The 17,291-nt window shown below is 40.5% G+C and overlaps 1 protein-coding gene across 1 annotated transcript; it reads right to left on the bottom strand.

Annotated features, from left to right (window-relative positions):
• Nucleotides 1-472: 472 nt before the first annotated feature.
• Nucleotides 473-2,957, bottom strand: LOC112261834 (GTP cyclohydrolase 1 feedback regulatory protein). Its single transcript, XM_024437456.2, has 3 exons — nt 2,797-2,957; nt 1,872-1,966; nt 473-1,507 (listed from the first exon to the last, which is right to left on the bottom strand). Exons 1-3 carry the CDS (start codon nt 2,830-2,832, stop codon nt 1,378-1,380), a joined length of 261 nt encoding a protein of 86 aa, XP_024293224.1. The 5' UTR covers nt 2,833-2,957; the 3' UTR covers nt 473-1,377.
• Nucleotides 2,958-17,291: the final 14,334 nt, after the last annotated feature.

Raw genomic sequence — 17,291 nt, 5'->3', positions numbered from 1 at the left:
CCCTTTTGATATTTAGGTGTAAATTGTGGCCAAGTCACGGCAGCAGGCCTGGCGAAGGCTTGGTGATCTGGGGTTAGCCTCAGACATGCGCTGGCAGCCCAGAGACTAATGAAACCACCCAGTAGCAGCAGAAGCGCTGGCTCAGATGGTCTCCACCAGGCATGCCTGCAGCACACTCGTCACACTTACAGGACCCGACTAACTTCCCCCTATGTACTGAGGTCTCACTGGCCCACTTTGAGAGTCTAAAAACCACTGCAGACGTGCCATATTTCCCCTCAACCTGAGGCGTGAAGGCACAGTTCCAATGGCTTGTTTAGAGCTTCTTTTTTTTCAGAGAGCATGACACATTTGTCCAACAAATGTAATGCTTACCATATTGTACTGACAGATGGCAGACAGGGAGATCAGACTTCCAACCTGTCCTTTTAAGTATACTCTACCTCCTTGAGAGTTGGGACATGCCACGGAACAAATATCAAATCACCTTTATTATAATTTCTTCACATGCATCTAATTATATTACCAATGATATGAAAACTAACATTCTCACACAGCTCCATTTTACACCAACTTTTGACAGTTTTATCTGTCACTTATTTCTTAGTTGTATGTACATATCTACCTCAATTACCTCATAACCCTGTACATTGTACTGGTACCTCTTGTATATAGCCAAGTTATTATTCATTGTGTATTTATTACGTGTTATTACTTTTCTATTTTCTTTCTCTCTGCAATGTTGGGAATGGCCCATAATTAAGCAGTTCACTGTTAAATCGACACCTGTTTACAGAGCATTTGAGAAAATGGAATAGGATTCAGGATAGAGGAATATTTGCTTGGCCTAAAGGCAATGTAAAACTTTGGAACTGATTCAACATCATACTCTTGACATTCAGATTCAGTTAGTAATGGAGTGAACTACATTCCTCTCTGGAATGTACTTTTCTTGACACCGTCCTGTTTCCCTGAAGTCTGTAAACACATTGCTATGATAGATTATGAACAAGCCACTACACACATTAGCTGCTCCATCACATTGGAGTAAGTTTGAATGGGAGTACAAAAGATTTTGGACAAGTAGTGTCATTATACAAATTCACACATTTGCTAACGGGGCAAATAACGATCTGGAGAATTGATCATTTGAAATTCAGTAATCTGCACCCCTTGCTAAAAAATAAATAAATGGAAGACAAAGGACCATTACATCACAAAGAACAGTAGCAAAATGAATGTATAGAATCCATCCTTGATTTTTGATGTAATACGTACAATATAGGTTTTTAGCTCCTGCTCCTCATTGGACAGAACACTACCACCACAACCTTGTGGCCCAAGACACACTATCAGTGTCATTGATCCACAGTCAGGTCACTCAGTCTCCTTGTGCATGCACCACACCAGCGTTTGTCCCACGCCTGTCATCGTCACCATGCGGAAGCCAATCTTCTCCAACTTGTCCAACACCAACCGCGGAGGTTCGTCCACGTGGTACTCCGAGCTGCAAGGGGCAGAAAGTTGAGTTTTTTTCTCAGATGTAAAATGTCAAACTCATTCTGTGAACTCTGTCAGGAGTGCGAACACACGCAGGAGAACTCAGCTAAATGAGCCAGGATTGTGTTTGTGATTATTCCCTCCACACCTTGGTTCATTTCCCAAAAGCACTTGTGGCAGATCCGCAATGACAACACTTCCCTGTTGTTCGATCAGCTCTGCTTGTCTGCTCCCAAACTACAGAGTAACAGCCTATGTCTTGCTCTGGTTCAACTTATACCACTACTACACCATTCTTCCGTCGCTCAGAGGTTTGTCATAATCTTGGCCGTAAGGATGGAGACATACAATGAGATATACTCAACACTCACAAATTGTTCCCCAGCATGGTGGTTTTCCTGGCTCCCAGGTAGTTCATTATTGCTGGGTCAGAGTATACATCTCCTACCATGGTTGGCCCAGTCTCCTGAAAAACAGATATTCAGGTGTGTGCACAAATGCTATGTGCAGAGTGTACAAAACATTAACACATTACTAATATTGATACACAATATTAGGAAGGACCTTTCTTGATACACACAGGAAACGGTTCAGTGTGAAAAACCCAGCAGCGTTGCAGTTCTTGACACAAACCAGTGTGCTCAAAGGCACTTAAATCTTTTGTCTTGCCCATTCACCCTCTGAATGGCACACACACACAATCCATATCTCAAGATTTAAAAATCCTTCTTTAACCTGTCTCCTCCCCTTCATCTGCACTGATTGAAGTGTAATTAACAAGTGACATCAATAAGGGATCATAGCTTTCACCTGGATTCGCCTGGGCAGTTTGTCATGGAACGAGCATCTGTTCTTAATTTTTAAAGAATTTTTAAAGAATTTTTTAAGTTTTGTACACTCTGTTGCATTCTTGAAATACATTGACAAACACCGAAAATATGCATGGCATGCCATCCACAATCTCTATAACAATTTACCAGTTATGCACAGAAATAGGCCTACATACTTTATCTGACTGAGCAGTGAACGTGTTTTTAATTTGGTGTACTGAAGAAAAAGAAACGAGACGCGAGCTGCTATGCACTAGTTCGAATTTGTTTCGCTTCCATGTTTGCAAATGTTACAATGTTGCAAACATGGACATAGCTGATACCTATGTAATAAGCTACACGTCAAAATCGGCGACATTGTTGCAGAGCCTTCCTTTACAAAGTCTTTAGTCTCTATAACATTTCGACGTGCGCGTCAACCGCAAGGATGCAGTCTGTATGCTATGACGGGAAGAGGAATACTAACCAGCCGGATCTGAGTACTAACGAGTACATAGGGCATCCTGGATCTCAACCGTTTAACGGGTAGTCCCCCGGGAATGGATGATAAGATAGTTACTTAAGAGAGACGACAGTGCGCTTTCCAAGTTACACTCGCACTGACAGCTCACAACAGAATGCGGAAACACCCATCGCAATGGACCAATCATAGCTCTCTCAGCTACTTGTCAACAATGCTGGTGCATGCACAGTGCGCGTGCTTGTCCAATATTATAGTAAAAGAAAAAGCTATTAATTTAGGCACACAATATTGCTTATTTTACGCATCAAACTGGACAGAATGTGAACATGTTTTATATTAAAGGCATATCTGATGTCATATGTATGGCTTTTTTGTCAGACCTATTCAAATCAGGGCCACTCATAAATGTAGCAGCACTATTTGTTTAAAGAGTATACACTCCCCTCTGTTTGTATTTGGACAGTAAAACTAACCTTTTTAATTTGCCTCTATACTCCAGATTTTTTTTGTGGATAAAATGTTACAAATGAGGCGAGAGTACAGAATGTCACCTTTATTTGAGGGTATTTTCATATCTGTTTTAACGTTTAGAAAGAACTTTATGCATATAGTCCCCCCATTTTAAGAAGTCATATGTATTTGGACTAGTTCACTTATAGTGTATTAAAGTAGTCAAAAGTTTAGTATTTGGTCCCATAATCCTTGCATGCAATGACGTTATCAAGCTTGTGACTGCAAATTTGTTGGATGCATTTGCAGTTTTTGGTTGTGTGTCAGACGATGTTTTGCCCAATAGGAACTAAATGGTGAATAATATAATGTCATCTTGGAGTCACTTTTATTGTAAATAAGAATAGAAGATGTTTCTGAACACTTCTACATTAAGTTGGATGCCACCATGATTATGGATAATCATGAATGAATCATGAGAAAGTTACAGAGGCACAAAGATCATACCTCACCCAAAATGCTAACCTTCCCTGTTATTGGTAATGGTGAGAGGTTAGCATGTTTTGTTGTAGTAACTTTCTCACTCTATCCGGATTCATTTAGAAGTGTTCAGAAACATCTTATCGGCTCACTTAGAAAGAAAATGACTCCAGTCATCATTCACCATTCAGTTAAAATTGGGCAAATCATAACCCAAAACACATACTAAACCTTTGGCTACTTTAATACACTATAGGTAGGGGGGCTGCTTTCATTTCTGAAAAGTGCTTTCATTTCTGAACAGTAAAACATATGTATGATAAATACCCTCAAAGAAAAGCTGACATGCTGTTGTTTTGCCTCACATTCATAATTTAATCTCAAATGTGAACTGTTGGAGTACAGAGCCAAAAGTAAAGAATATGCTTTACGTCCAATCTCCATTGTGTATAGTGGCTTGAATATTTGCCATGTTCATGGTTTTCTCGGTTGGGCTCAGGTTTATCTTTTAATTATGTGGCTTTGAAACTGTCCATTATGTCCACTGAGGTTTCAGCCAAAACACGGATGTGTAGCAATCTTACAAATGAGAAGAGCTTCTTTAGGATACAAGTAAGTTATCTCAAATAACTGACCGAGTTCTTCTGTTTTTTTATTTTTTACCTCTGTCTCTCGTGATTTTTTGCTTTTTTATATTGGGAAACATTCCATGGTCAAACACTCATTATCGCGATAGACTTAGCTGCTTTCAGTATCCCATCACTGTATTGATGAATGGTGACAGTATTTCCAGGTGCTAAGTATGGGCTATTATGTTGCCTTTCCAGTTTTGTTACAAATGACTTTTGGATTCAACCCACATCACGTGTTAATACACAGTCCTATAGTATATACTGTGATTTTGTATGCATGCAGAACTCAACCATATTTTTACAGTCTGGAACTATGATTTCCTTTTCTGAGATTTATTAATTTCCCTTTCAGTGCAGCAAAAAATAATTTGGATTAGTCTTTTGAGGCTGTAGGGGAAATGAAAGACATAACCCATATCCTAACAACAATGGAGGGGACATTGATTAAATCAGCAATATGAATGTAATGTCCTTTTGATGCCAAAGAGGACTTGACAGACAATCAGTTTGGCTTTGAATGTTATGCTCAGTGGGGCTGGTAATTTATAGTGTGATCACAGCTTGATATTGCTCTGATGGGAAGAGATATGGGAGTAAACCAGACCTTACTCATGGTACACAAAACCCATTCCATGCACTTTGATACACCAGAGTTGCAGACAATTTGTTTCTGTGGTTTGGAACACATACTCATTTTGGTTTCTGATTTTATGTGATTCCTGGAAATACATTTTATTAGCATGTGTCACTTGTATGGTACATCAATCACAAATTATAATCTTGCTGTTAAATAACGACTGTCTTTCTCAAGCATAATTTATGTCTTTATCAAATCATGTTTTCTACGCTGCATTACACAGTCATACATACAAACTCTAACAAGCTGATAAGTACAGGCTATGCGTTCCCATTGACACAGGTGGGAGGTTTGGTGAGAAGATTGCCACCTGCTGGCTTTGTAGACCAATGTCACCAGTAGGCTTCTTACCCACTCATCTGCACAAAGGAAGTTAAAAAAAATACATGTAAAAAAGTAAGGGTAGTTTCCCAGAAAGTGTCTTTTTCGTATTTTTATCGCCACCCAAAGAGCACAGGAGACCTGATTCAGGAAAGAAAACAGGAAACCAGTGGAGCTGTCGCTGCTGTACTCCAAAAACAAATGAAATACCACTTCTGCCAAAAAAACACTCTCTTAGAATATATTCCTGGGGCCCTCGGAACGTCCTGTGGTCCTCTGAGGAACTTCCTGATCTAGCTCATCTGCTGTGCATTATTAGAGCCCCGGGTCGCCTTTACAGTGACCTGGAGGGACAGCAGGGCTCATCCCCGGAGCAGCCAACCCAGCCACAGGAAGCAGTTTGCTGCTGTGACAAGGGCCTCTCCTTCACCTCACCACTGAGAATTAGTGATGAGGGGAGATATACTATTTATTGTCTGAAGAGTACTTCCCCACAGACAGCAGTAAGAACACATACTGCCACATGATGGGAAATGCAAGGATGCCCTTGACCCTGTCGGGCTTCAGCAACAGGGAGTTTAATTAATCAAAACAGCCGTTTTATAGTGTTCGGTTATAAGTATTGTATTGAATTAGCTAAACAGCCACTCATACCCAATTTATCATTAGATTGTTATCGCTATGTAAAATAATTGTAATAAATGCCTATTAGAATGCTCCTTCAGATTCCTGCTTTGCCTTGGACCCTAAGATGTCTCCAAATGAAAAGTCACAAGGATTGGATATAGGGAGCACTTCTATAGTTTCCAAACCTACCCTACAGACCTAACACAAAAGAATGTTGTTTCTTTCAGAAGCCTTCACTGATTATTGTTCACCAGTCTAGGGGACATGGAGGAATAGTACTCTTTTGTATGAGTTTAACAGTTCTCTTTAATTGATTTCCTTCATCCTGGCATCTTCCTTTGGACAGAGGTCCCAGCAACCCACAAAAGGTATTGAGCAATGCATGAAGTTAATGGCCGAGGGATTTATTTGCTGTGAGGATTAGTGGGAGAGGACCAGAGACGAAGGTAACATACTAGAATTAGCTGCTAAAGCAATCTCTTTAAATCATGGAAGTATAGTGTGGGCTGGATGAATTATGGAAGACGTACACTAAGTTCTTACAGAAAGAGAAATCAAATAGTAAGCAATAAGAATCGAGCTGCCAGATAAGATATTTAGTTATGGTTGAAACAACTATGTTACCACAAAAATCTATGTGATGATGTTGAATCAACATGGAAAACTCATTGGGTTTGCAAAAAGTCATCAACGTAAGAGAACTTCATATTTACTTCACCCAACTTTTAACCTACATTTTTTTGTTAATTTCACTTTTAATTCACGTTAGTTGACAACTCAACCAAGTGTTAATCAAAATGAAATGTTTAATTGACATCTGTGCCCAGTGGGGAGAGTACATAAGCAGGCAATCCTCCAGATGTATGGTGATACTCCCATAATTGGAGTAAAATAATGGACAATAATACATAGGCTTATATTGACAGCTAATACATACTACAGTTTAAGTCGGAAGTTTACATACACCTTAGCCAAATACATTTAAACTCAGTTTTTCACAATTCCTGATATTTAATCTCAGTAAAAATGCCCTGTTTTTAGGTCAGATAGGATCACCACTTTATTTTAAGAATGTGAAATGTCAGAATAATAGTAGAGAGCTTTTAATTCTTTCATCACATTCCCAGTAGGTCAGAAGTTTACATACAATCAATTAGTATTTGGTAGCATTGCCTTTAAATTGTTTAACTTTGGTCAAATGTTTCGGGTAGCCTTCCACAATCTTCCCACAATAAGTTGGGTGAATTTTGGCCCATTCCTCCTGACAGAGCTTGTGTAACTGAGTCAGGTTTGTAGGCCTCCTTGCTCTCACATGCTTTTCCAGTTCTGCCCACATATTTTCTATAGGGTTGAGGTTATGGCTTTGTGATGGCCACTCCAATACCTTGACTTTGTTGTCCTTAAGCCATTTTGCCCAAAATTTGGACGTATGCTTGGGGTCATTGTCCATTTGGAAGACCCATTTGTGACCAATCTTTAAATTCCTGACTGATGTCTTGAGATGTTGCTTCAATATATCCACCAATTTTTCCTCCCTCATGATGCCATCTATTTTGTGAAGTTCACCAGTCCCTCCTGCAGCAAAGCACCCCCACAACATGATGCTGCCACCCCCATGCTACACGGTTGGGATGGTGTTCTTTGGCTTGCAAGCATCCCCTTTTTCCTCTAAACATGACGATGGTCATTATGGTCAAACAGTTCTATTTTTGTTTCATCAGACCAGAGGACATTTCTCCAAAGAGTACGATCTTTGTCCCCATGTGCAGTTGCAAACCGTAGTCTGGCTTTTTTATGGCGGTTTTGGAACAGTGGATTCTTCCTTGCTGAGCGGCCTTTCAGGTTATGTCTATATAGGACTCATTTTTACTGTGGATAAGGATACTTTTGTACCTGTTTCCTCCAGAATCTTCACAAGGTCCTTTGCTGATGTTCTGGGATTGATTTGCACTTTTCGCACCAAAGTATGCTCATCTCTAGGAGACGGAACGCGTCTCCTTCCTGAGAGGTATGACGGCTGCGTGGTCCCATGGTGTTTATACTTACGCACTATTGTTTGTACAGATGAATGTGGTCCCTTCAGGCGTTTGGAAATTGCTCCCAAGGATGAACCAGACTTGTGGAGGTCTACAATTCTTTTCTGAGGTCTTGGCTGATTTCTTTAGATTTTCCCATGATGACAAGCAAAGTGGCACTGAGTTTGAAGGTAGGCCTTGAAGTACATCCACAGGTACACCTCCAATTGACTGAAATTATGTCAATTAGCCTATCAAAAGCCATGATATAATTTTCTGGAATTTTCCAAGCTGTTTAAAGGCACAGTCAACTTAGTGTATGTAAACTTCTGACCTACTGGAATTGTGATACAGTGAATTATAAGTTAAATAATCTGTTTGTAAACAATTGTTGGAAAAATGACTTGTGTCATGCACAAAGTAGATGTCCTAACCGTCTTACCAAAATTTGAAAAATGTGTTTTAATGACTCCAACCTAAGTTTATGTAAACTTCTGACTTCAACTGTATATACATTTTATATTAGTTTTCTATTCTTGTTTTTTTGTTGTTGTTGTTTTTAGTCCCACCCTACAGCTACCCTCAACCACTCCCATTTATCTCTGAAAACCATCCAGTTTTGATTTCTAATTAAGTGATAATGCCCGAGAGAGAACCCGGTGTTTAGAGGATATATTGGCCCAGTTGTTGTTGAGCCCAAGACGAAGTCAATATATCCTCCAAAATCTGACTTTTAAGGCATTATCACTTTTATACAATGGGTTACTAACATATTCAAATAGTGATTTACATGTTTTAATTAAAAACTTTATTTTGCTGAATTATTTTTACAATTTCATCCTTCCACAAAATATAGTCCCAATACGAATCTAGGGTTGCCACCAAAGTCGGCGGGTCGTTCCTTCTATCGGTTCGGTTGCTAGAGATGCGACCCAGTCATTCATGCTTTTTGTTCTGTTATCTATGGACACAACCCAGTAGTTCGTTCTACATGTTTCATTACCATACTGGCTGGCAACGTTCTTACCCCTTGCTTGCTAGCTAGCCAACTAATAACAGCAAAGTAGCTGCATTTGCATTTGTTTAAGCTGTTTTCTCGTGACATTTATTTGGATACATCCGTAACAATGAGCTAATGATGCGCGAGTTCGCCTGGCATGGAAAATGTGCTCACTCGTCAGGACACTATTGTTCAGAGGAGCTAGCCAACAACACAGCTAACACAATCACTTCAAACTGAAGCTGGAAAGACAGCAAACTAGCTGCACTTCGTTTAGTTTTACCTCTTTGCAATTGACATTTCTTTGTATATATCCATAAAAATGATGCCAGCTGATTCATGATTTCTGAGAAAAGCTGCCTGTCTGTCTCCTCCCAATTCCCGACATGTTCATTACCATGAGACAGCTGGAGATCGAATTTGAATATTGAAACAATGTTGCAAATGTTGGAGTGACAGACAGCAAGGTTTATACAAATCTCTTCTGTTGAAAACAAAATGTTAATCTAAAAGAAATGTGAGATAATGTCTAGATCCTTTTTATAGTAGAGATCAAGATTATAAAGTGCTTGGCTGGGCTGAAGAGACAGTGGATTGCACTTTCAGATGGAACAGAGTAAATAGGCATTTTAACATCATAAATTGAAGATTTAGCTGGTGATAACTTGTGGAATAGACACCGTCTGGAATGTGGTTTTAACCAATCGACATTTGGGATTATACCCGTTGTATAATTAGTATATCGTTCAACTGTGCTGTAATGTTTCACAAAAGTTCTGAACCTTTCTATTCTCATAGTTTCTACAGATTGTAAATTAAAGATTTAATATTTTTACTAGAAGTGTTATTAAAATATTATTAAATAGATTGACTATGGCTTTTCAAGTCACCCAGCAGTGCTTTTTGCAGAGTTCGCTCCAGGTAAATGTTGCAATTCTTGAACATTCCTGAACCTGCAGCCAAACACAAGCTACATATGGGCAGTGCCAAAACAAGTGATCTAATGATTCTGTCTCTTCGCAGCAAATGTGGATGTTGTATCCCCCATATACATGCAGTGCCTTCAGAAAGTATTTAGACCCCTTGACTTTTTGTTACATTATAGCCTTATTCTAAAAATATATATATTTTTAAATCCTCAGAAATCTTTGCACAATACCCCATAATGACAGAGTGAAAACAGGTTTTTAGATTTTTTGCTAATTTATACCTGACAGAGCTTGAGAGGATCTGCTGAGAAGAATGGGAGGAACTACCCAAATACAGGTGTGCCAAGCTTGTTGCGTCATACCCAAGAAGACTCAAGGCTGTAGTCGCTGTCAAAGGTGCTTCAACAAAGTACTGAGAAAAGGGTCTGAATACTTATTAGCAAACATTTCTAAAAACCTGTTTTCAATCTGCCTTTGTTTAACCAGGTAGGCTAGTTGAGAACAAGTTCTCATTTACAACTGCGACCTGGCCAAGATAAGCATAGCAGTGTGAACCGACAACAACAGAGAGTTACACATGGAGTAAACAATTAACAAGTCAATAACACAGAAGAAAAAAAAGTCTATATACATTGTGTGCAAAAGGCATGAGGAGGTAGGCGAATAATGACAATTTAGCAGATTAACACTGGAATGATAAATGATCAGATGGTCATGTGCAGGTAGAGATACTGGTGTGCAAAAGAGCAGAAAAGTAAATAAATAAAAACAGTATGGGGATGAGGTAGGTAAATTGGGTGGGCTATTTACCGATGGACTATGTACAGCTGCAGCGATCGGTTAGCTGCTCAGATAGCAGATGTTTAAAGTTGGTGAGGGAGATAAAAGTCTCCAACTTCAATGATTCCGGTAGACAAGGAGAGCTGGTTCACTCCATCCACTGCCGGCAGCCATGGTGCGGAACTCAAGGGCATACTCAGTGGTGGAGCAACGGCCCTGTCGCAGCTCATATAACAGGTCCCTGGTGTGACGACCTGAAACTGAATGGTCAAACCTCCTTGAAGAGGGCATGGAAACGTGATTGAGGACAGATCAGAACTTTGAGGGGCCCACAGGGCTGTGACCATATCCAGAGCTTGGGAGATAACAAAGTCCACCCTGTCTTTGTCAGAGGTGAAGTCAGCGGGGTGATGGTCTATGAAAAGGTTACATTGGATGAGAAGTCCTGGACATTTCCCTGGGGAGCCGTCGTATTTATTAGGCATGGATATGGGGGAGATGAACGAGAGGAGACTGTGGCACCTGATATCTGGCTAGATGTAGCTGCAGCTCCGCTGAATCCATCTGTTGTTTTTGGTGAGGTAATCTGTAATGAACATGATGGGAGACAGAGAGCTGGTTTCAAGTGCAGGGCGCAGCAGGTGTTTATTTGTAAAGGACCACAGGAGGAGGAAGGTAGCTGGGTCCAGGGGCAGAAGGTCATACACAGAGGGTCCAAAAAGGCAACAGTACAGGCAGGGAAAAGGCTAGTAAAGTCGTCCAGGAGATCAGGCAATAGGTTGATAACAGGAAATGTAATAGGCTAAGGTACAGGCAGGGAATAGGCAAAAGGCATCGTTAGTGATAATGACATACAGGTGTGTGAACAGGTGATCAAAATTCAGGTGATTGGGATCTGGATAGTGAGCTGCATTCAGGGGATCTATGTGAGTGTGAGTTGGAAGCCGACATTACAGTACTATTCTACTATAAAACCCCCAACAGTAAGTTCAGACCCCGACTGAGTTCCTAAATTTTTAAAATAATAATACAGTATTCATACCTATTATTTTGTTATGTTTATTTTTTGGGTCGGGGGGCCTATGGGACCAATTATGTCGCATATGCTTAGGGAAATAATTTTTATAAAATCAATCCTCCTTCATTGGAATACAGTTACGGTATTGGGAATAATGGCTGGCTTAACTACTGTATTTGGAGAACTGGTGAAGGTGTATAGTATCATTCTCTTCCTTCAGAATCTGTTCCCTCAGTATTCTGTGCCTATGTCTGACCACGAGTCTGGTCTGCATTCAGCAGGATTAATTATCAACAGTCTCCTGGCCCGAGGTGGTTCTGGATGCTTCTGAGAGCACAGAGCACTGCTAAGATCCTCTTTATTATTTAAACACAACAGTCCCAGCAACCACTTCCTACTAATTCATTAGTTTGTATTTCCCCTCAAAAGTACAGAATGACGGCGTTGCTTCGCAGAAGGCAATTATTAAACAGAAAGGACACATTTTAAAGCAAGACAAATTTTTTGCAATGATAGTTTGAAAAAAAGGGAAAATTAAACAAAAAATCGGCCAAACAATTATGGACAAGTAAACATTTCCCTTTCCTTAATTGCCTTAAAATCACAAGAAATTTTAATTTAGAGAACAGTTGGTTTCCTTGAAGGCTAGGAAGTGGACTCAGTCTGTCCTCCACATTTGACAGTTGAGGATTGTGAATGGGTGTTAGTATAATACATTTAACAAGCTGATTAGCCTGAAGTACCTCTTCAACACCTCAGCATGCCCAAGAGGAGATAAAAAAACAAGTGCCACTAAGTGGTGAAGTCTTAGTTACCTAGCCACCACAGGATATTGGCATTGGGCTTCAGTTTGTTGAAGACAGGAAAAAATTGCTTCTCATAGGAAGCCTTTGATTCAGGAAATACCAGGGAGCACATGACCGTTTGACAGGTGTGTGTTGACAGCGGGAAACGGTCCATGCCTCTCAGCCTCTTGGTGAAGTTCTGACCCTGTAGCGCTCTAGTTTAGCTTCTCCTCCATCAAGGAGCAGATGAGACAGAGGGACAGAGGAGGAAGCCCGTCAACCTGGACACAAATTGCTGGGGTTTACATCTTGGTTTTTATTACAGTGCAGCATGCGGTTGTTGTTTATGAACAACCCTGCAGAGTTAATCTGTTCAGTGTATCGTCTCTGGATAGAAAATAGACAACAACAACAACTATCTGTAGAAAAACCCATAGCGACCGTTTGATGTTGTTAATCGTATAACAACAAGACAGCAAAATAGTTGTCCAGATACCCGCCCTTCACAGCACAGGAAGCAGGGAGAGGTCCGATGGTTTACAGTAAAATATGGCTGGCTGGCCACCATGTGAGGTGTTTTTACATGATGCCATTTTGGACAACAGCTGGAGCAACTCTGCTCCAACACAGCGTGAGAAGAGGAACAGTAGTTTGAACAGAGGACCAAATAAATACAGGTTATAGAGGCAAAAGGGGGACAAAAAGTATTCTATCTTTGTGGGAAACCTCTTGATCTGGGGACGTCATCCGACCAAATGGTGTAATAGTCTAGTGACTTATGTCTGTGATAAAGTCTAGCTTACCCTTGTGAGAGTAAGTGTTTGTGATTTATTAAGACAGATAAACCCTGAACTGATCTGCCAGCTACAGAGGCTGACATAAAATGGTTCTGCTCAACATGGCCTGCCCTTATTTTCCTTTAATAAATCATTGCAATCTGGAGCCCATTTAAATAATTGGCCTCTGGTTCATCTTCACTTAACAAAGACACCATTCAGTCTAAAAGTGACCTCATGGGAAAACAGTGGTGGTTGGTGAACCTAGATACCTGTGGCCCTGCACTGTGTGACAAATCAGATCTGTACAGAGAGTGAGAGAGAAGCTCACAGCAGCAGACTGTATTATGAAGTGAAAAAAGGCTTTCTAGCTTCAGCTCTCCACTTAGATGCAGAGAGGATGAGGTGAGAGTCAATTATATGACAATGATGATGTCATTGGACTACTGGCTTTGATGAAGTCCATATGTCTGGTGGGTTCCCATGGAGTTAGTTCTCTTTGGTACCTTTCAAATAAAACATATGTTCTTCCCCATCTAGAGAGAGCCAAGAGAATGTGACCACAGCATTACTGGAGAGAACCAACAGACCATTACCATAACCTCTGACCTCTGACCTCTCAACATGATACATATCTTTATGAGATTAGGTTAGAATATGCAGGTGGTAGAATTTCATAGACGTGAGATGTTTAGATTGCGCTACTACATTGTGTAGAATAGCGGTTCCATTCTGCATTACGCAATACCGTAGGCTGGGATTACCGACAATGACAATCTGTAAATCTGGTTCATTAAGTTTTTAAGGTGGGTAGTGTCGTGTTTTTGGCTATGCCGGATTAAGTGATATGACATGCTATTCTGTAAAATCATTTCTCTGTAATTTATATTACCTGATTAAGCTACTCAGGTAAATAATTAACTAGAAAGTTGGGGCACCACAAAATAATGTTTATAGAGCTGTTATCTTCCGAATAAACTTTTAAAGATCTGGTAATCTTTTACATCAGTAGCAGTCAATATTTAATCCTCACCTTATTTACAAAAAGCAGAATTTACCATTTCCTGGGAATTTATTCCTTCACATGGTAAATTTAGGGATTTAGGGGTCTCATCGGAAAGTAGTACATTCTTGGTTATCTTCTTATGGCTGCAGGGGCAGTATTGAGTAGCTTGGATGAAAAGGTGCCCAGAAGTGCTCAGAGTAAACTGCCTGTTCCTCAGTCCCAGTTGCTAATATATGCAGATTATTATTAGTATTGGATAGAAAACATTCTGAAGTGTCTAAAAATGTTTGAATGATGTCTGTGAGTATAACATAACTCATATGGCAGGCAAAAACCTGAGAAGAAATCCAAACAGGAAGTGGGAAATCTGAGGTTGGTTGATTTTCAACTCAGCCCCTATTGAATACACAGTCTGATATTGGTTATGTTGCACTTCCTAAGGCTTCCATTAGATGTCAACCGTCTTTAGAAACTTGTTTGAGGATTCTACTGTGAAGGGGGGGGAGAATGAGAGAATATTGAGTCAGAGGTCTGCCAGCAGTCATGCACATTTCACATGAGAGCTCCTTTGCTTTTCTGACGACAAAGGAATTCTCCGGTTGGAATATTATTGAAGTTGTATGTTAAAAACATCCTAAAGATTGATTCCACACATCGTTTGACATGTTTCTACGGACAGTAACGGAACTTTTTGACATTTCATCTGCAACTAGTGAACGCGCTTCGTGACTTTGGATTTGTTTGCCAAACGCGCTAACAAAAGTAGCTATTTGGACATAAATGATGGACATTATCGAACAAGTCAAACATTTAATGTGGAACTGGGATTCCTGGGAGTGCATTCTGATGAAGATCATCAAAAGTAAGTTAATATTTATAATGTTATTTCTGATTTCTGTTGACTCCAACATGGCGGATATATCTATTTGTTTTCTGAGCGTGAAATTTCAAAAAGGCTTTACGGCGAAAGCACACCTTACGAGTTTGTTAGGTCAGCGAGAAGTCACACAAAAACATACAGCCATTTACCAAAGAAGGAGAGGTGTCACAAAACTCAGAAATAGCCTTAGAAATATTCACTTAACTTTGATGATTTTCACCGGAATGCACTCCCAGGAATCCCAGTTCCACAATAAATGGTTGTTTTGATTGATAAAGTCCATCATTTATGTCCAAATTCCTCCTTTTTGTTTGCGTGCTTAGCCCAGTAATCCAAAAGCATAGTGCGCGAGCAATTAGTTCAGACGAAAAGTCAAAAAAGTTTTATTACAGTTCGTAGAAACATGTCAAACTATGTATAGAATCAATCTTTAGGATGTTTTTAACACAAATCTTCAATAATGTTTCAACCGGACAATTCCTTTGTCTTTAGAAATGAAAAGGAACGCAGCTAGCTCTCACGGTCGCGCGCCTGACTGAGCTCATGGCATTCTGCCAGACCTCTGTGACTCAAACAGCTCTTATTCTCTCCCCCTTCACGGTAGAAGCCTGAAACAAGGTTCTAAAGACTGTTGACATTTAGTGGAAGCCTTAGCAAGTGCAATATGACCCCATAGACACTGTATATTGGATAGGCAAAGACATGAAAAACTACAAACCTTAGATTTCCCACTTCCTGGCTGGATTTTTTTCTCAGTTTTTTGCCTGCCATATGAGTTCTGTTATACTCACAGACATCATTCAAGTGTTTTCTACCCAAATTTCTACCCAAATCTACTAATTACAGTGGGGAGAACAAGTATTTGATACACTGCCGATTTTGCAGGTTTTCCTACTCACAAAGCATGTAGAGGTCTGTCATTTGTATCATAGGTACACTTCAACTGTGAGAGACGGAATCTAAAACAAAAATCCAGAAAATCACATTGTATGATTTATAAATAAATAATTTGCATTTTATTGCATGACATAAGTATTTGATCACCTACCAAGCAGTACGAATTCCGGCTCTCACAGACCTGTTAAGAAGCCCTCCTGTTCTCCACTCATTACCTGTATTAACTGCACCTGTTTGAACTCGTTACCTGTATAAAAGACACCTGTCCACACACTCAATCAAACATACTCCAACCTCTCCACAATGGCCAAGACCAGAGAGCTGTGTAAGGACATCAGGGCTAAAATTGTAGACCTGCACAAGGCTGGGATGGGCTACAGGACAATAGGCAAGCAGCTTGGTGAGAAGGCAACAACTGTTGGCGCAATTATTAGAAAATGGAAGAAGTTCAAGATGACGATCAATCACCCTCGGTTTGGGGCTCCGTGCAAGATCTCACCTCGTGGGGCATCAATGATCATGAGGAAGGTGAGGGATCAGCCCAGAACTACACGGCTGGACCTGGTCAATGACCTGAAGAGAGCTGGAACCACAGTCTCAAAGAAAACCATTAATAACACACTATGCCGTCATGGATTAAAATCCTGCAGCGCGCGCAAGGTCCCCCTGCTCAAGCCAGCGCATGTCCAGGTCCATCTGAAGTTTGCCAATGACCATCTGTATGATCCAGAGGAGGAATGGGAGAAGGTCATGTGGTCTGATGAGACAAAAATAGAGCTTTTTGGTCTAAACTCCACTCGCCGTGTTTGGAGGAAGAAGAAGGATGAGTACAACCCCAAGAACACCATCCCAACCGTGAAGCATGGAGGTGGAAACATCATTATTTGGGGATGCTTTTCTGCAAAGGGGACAGGATGACTGCACCGTACTGATGGGAGGATGGATGAGGCCATGTATCGCGAGATCTTGGCCAACAACCTCCTTCCCTCAGTAAGAGCATTAAAGATGGGTCGTGGCTGGGTCTTCCAGCATGACAACGACCCGAAACACACAGCCAGGCCAACTCTTAAAATAATTCTATATACATTATTAGAATCCACCCCTCCCCCCGGCTTGCACAGGGTTTAGACTGTTATGGGTTAACACGTTGGGACACTGGAGGTATATAACTGTCATGGGTTAGTACTGTCATTCCACTTCCAGGAATGACAGTACTAATGTGATTTTACAAAATGATGCATGCTGTTGAGGCCAGAGTCACAATC

Source organism: Oncorhynchus tshawytscha, linkage group LG11, assembly GCF_018296145.1.
Source record: "Oncorhynchus tshawytscha isolate Ot180627B linkage group LG11, Otsh_v2.0, whole genome shotgun sequence".
NCBI lineage: Eukaryota > Metazoa > Chordata > Actinopteri > Salmoniformes > Salmonidae > Oncorhynchus > Oncorhynchus tshawytscha.
This window is presented reverse-complemented; position numbering and strand designations above follow the sequence as displayed.

Excerpts from the sequence above, each read along its gene's own strand:
- LOC112261834 (XM_024437456.2), bottom strand. The coding sequence starts at position 2,832 with ATGCCCTATGTACTCGTTAGTACTCAGATCCGGCTG. Across the intron at positions 1,967-2,796 it reads TTAGTACTCAGATCCGGCTG|GAGACTGGGCCAACCATGGT; the intron begins GTTAGTATTCCT and ends TCTGTTTTTCAG. Across the intron at positions 1,508-1,871 it reads ACCATGCTGGGGAACAATTT|CTCGGAGTACCACGTGGACG; the intron begins GTGAGTGTTGAG and ends TGCCCCTTGCAG.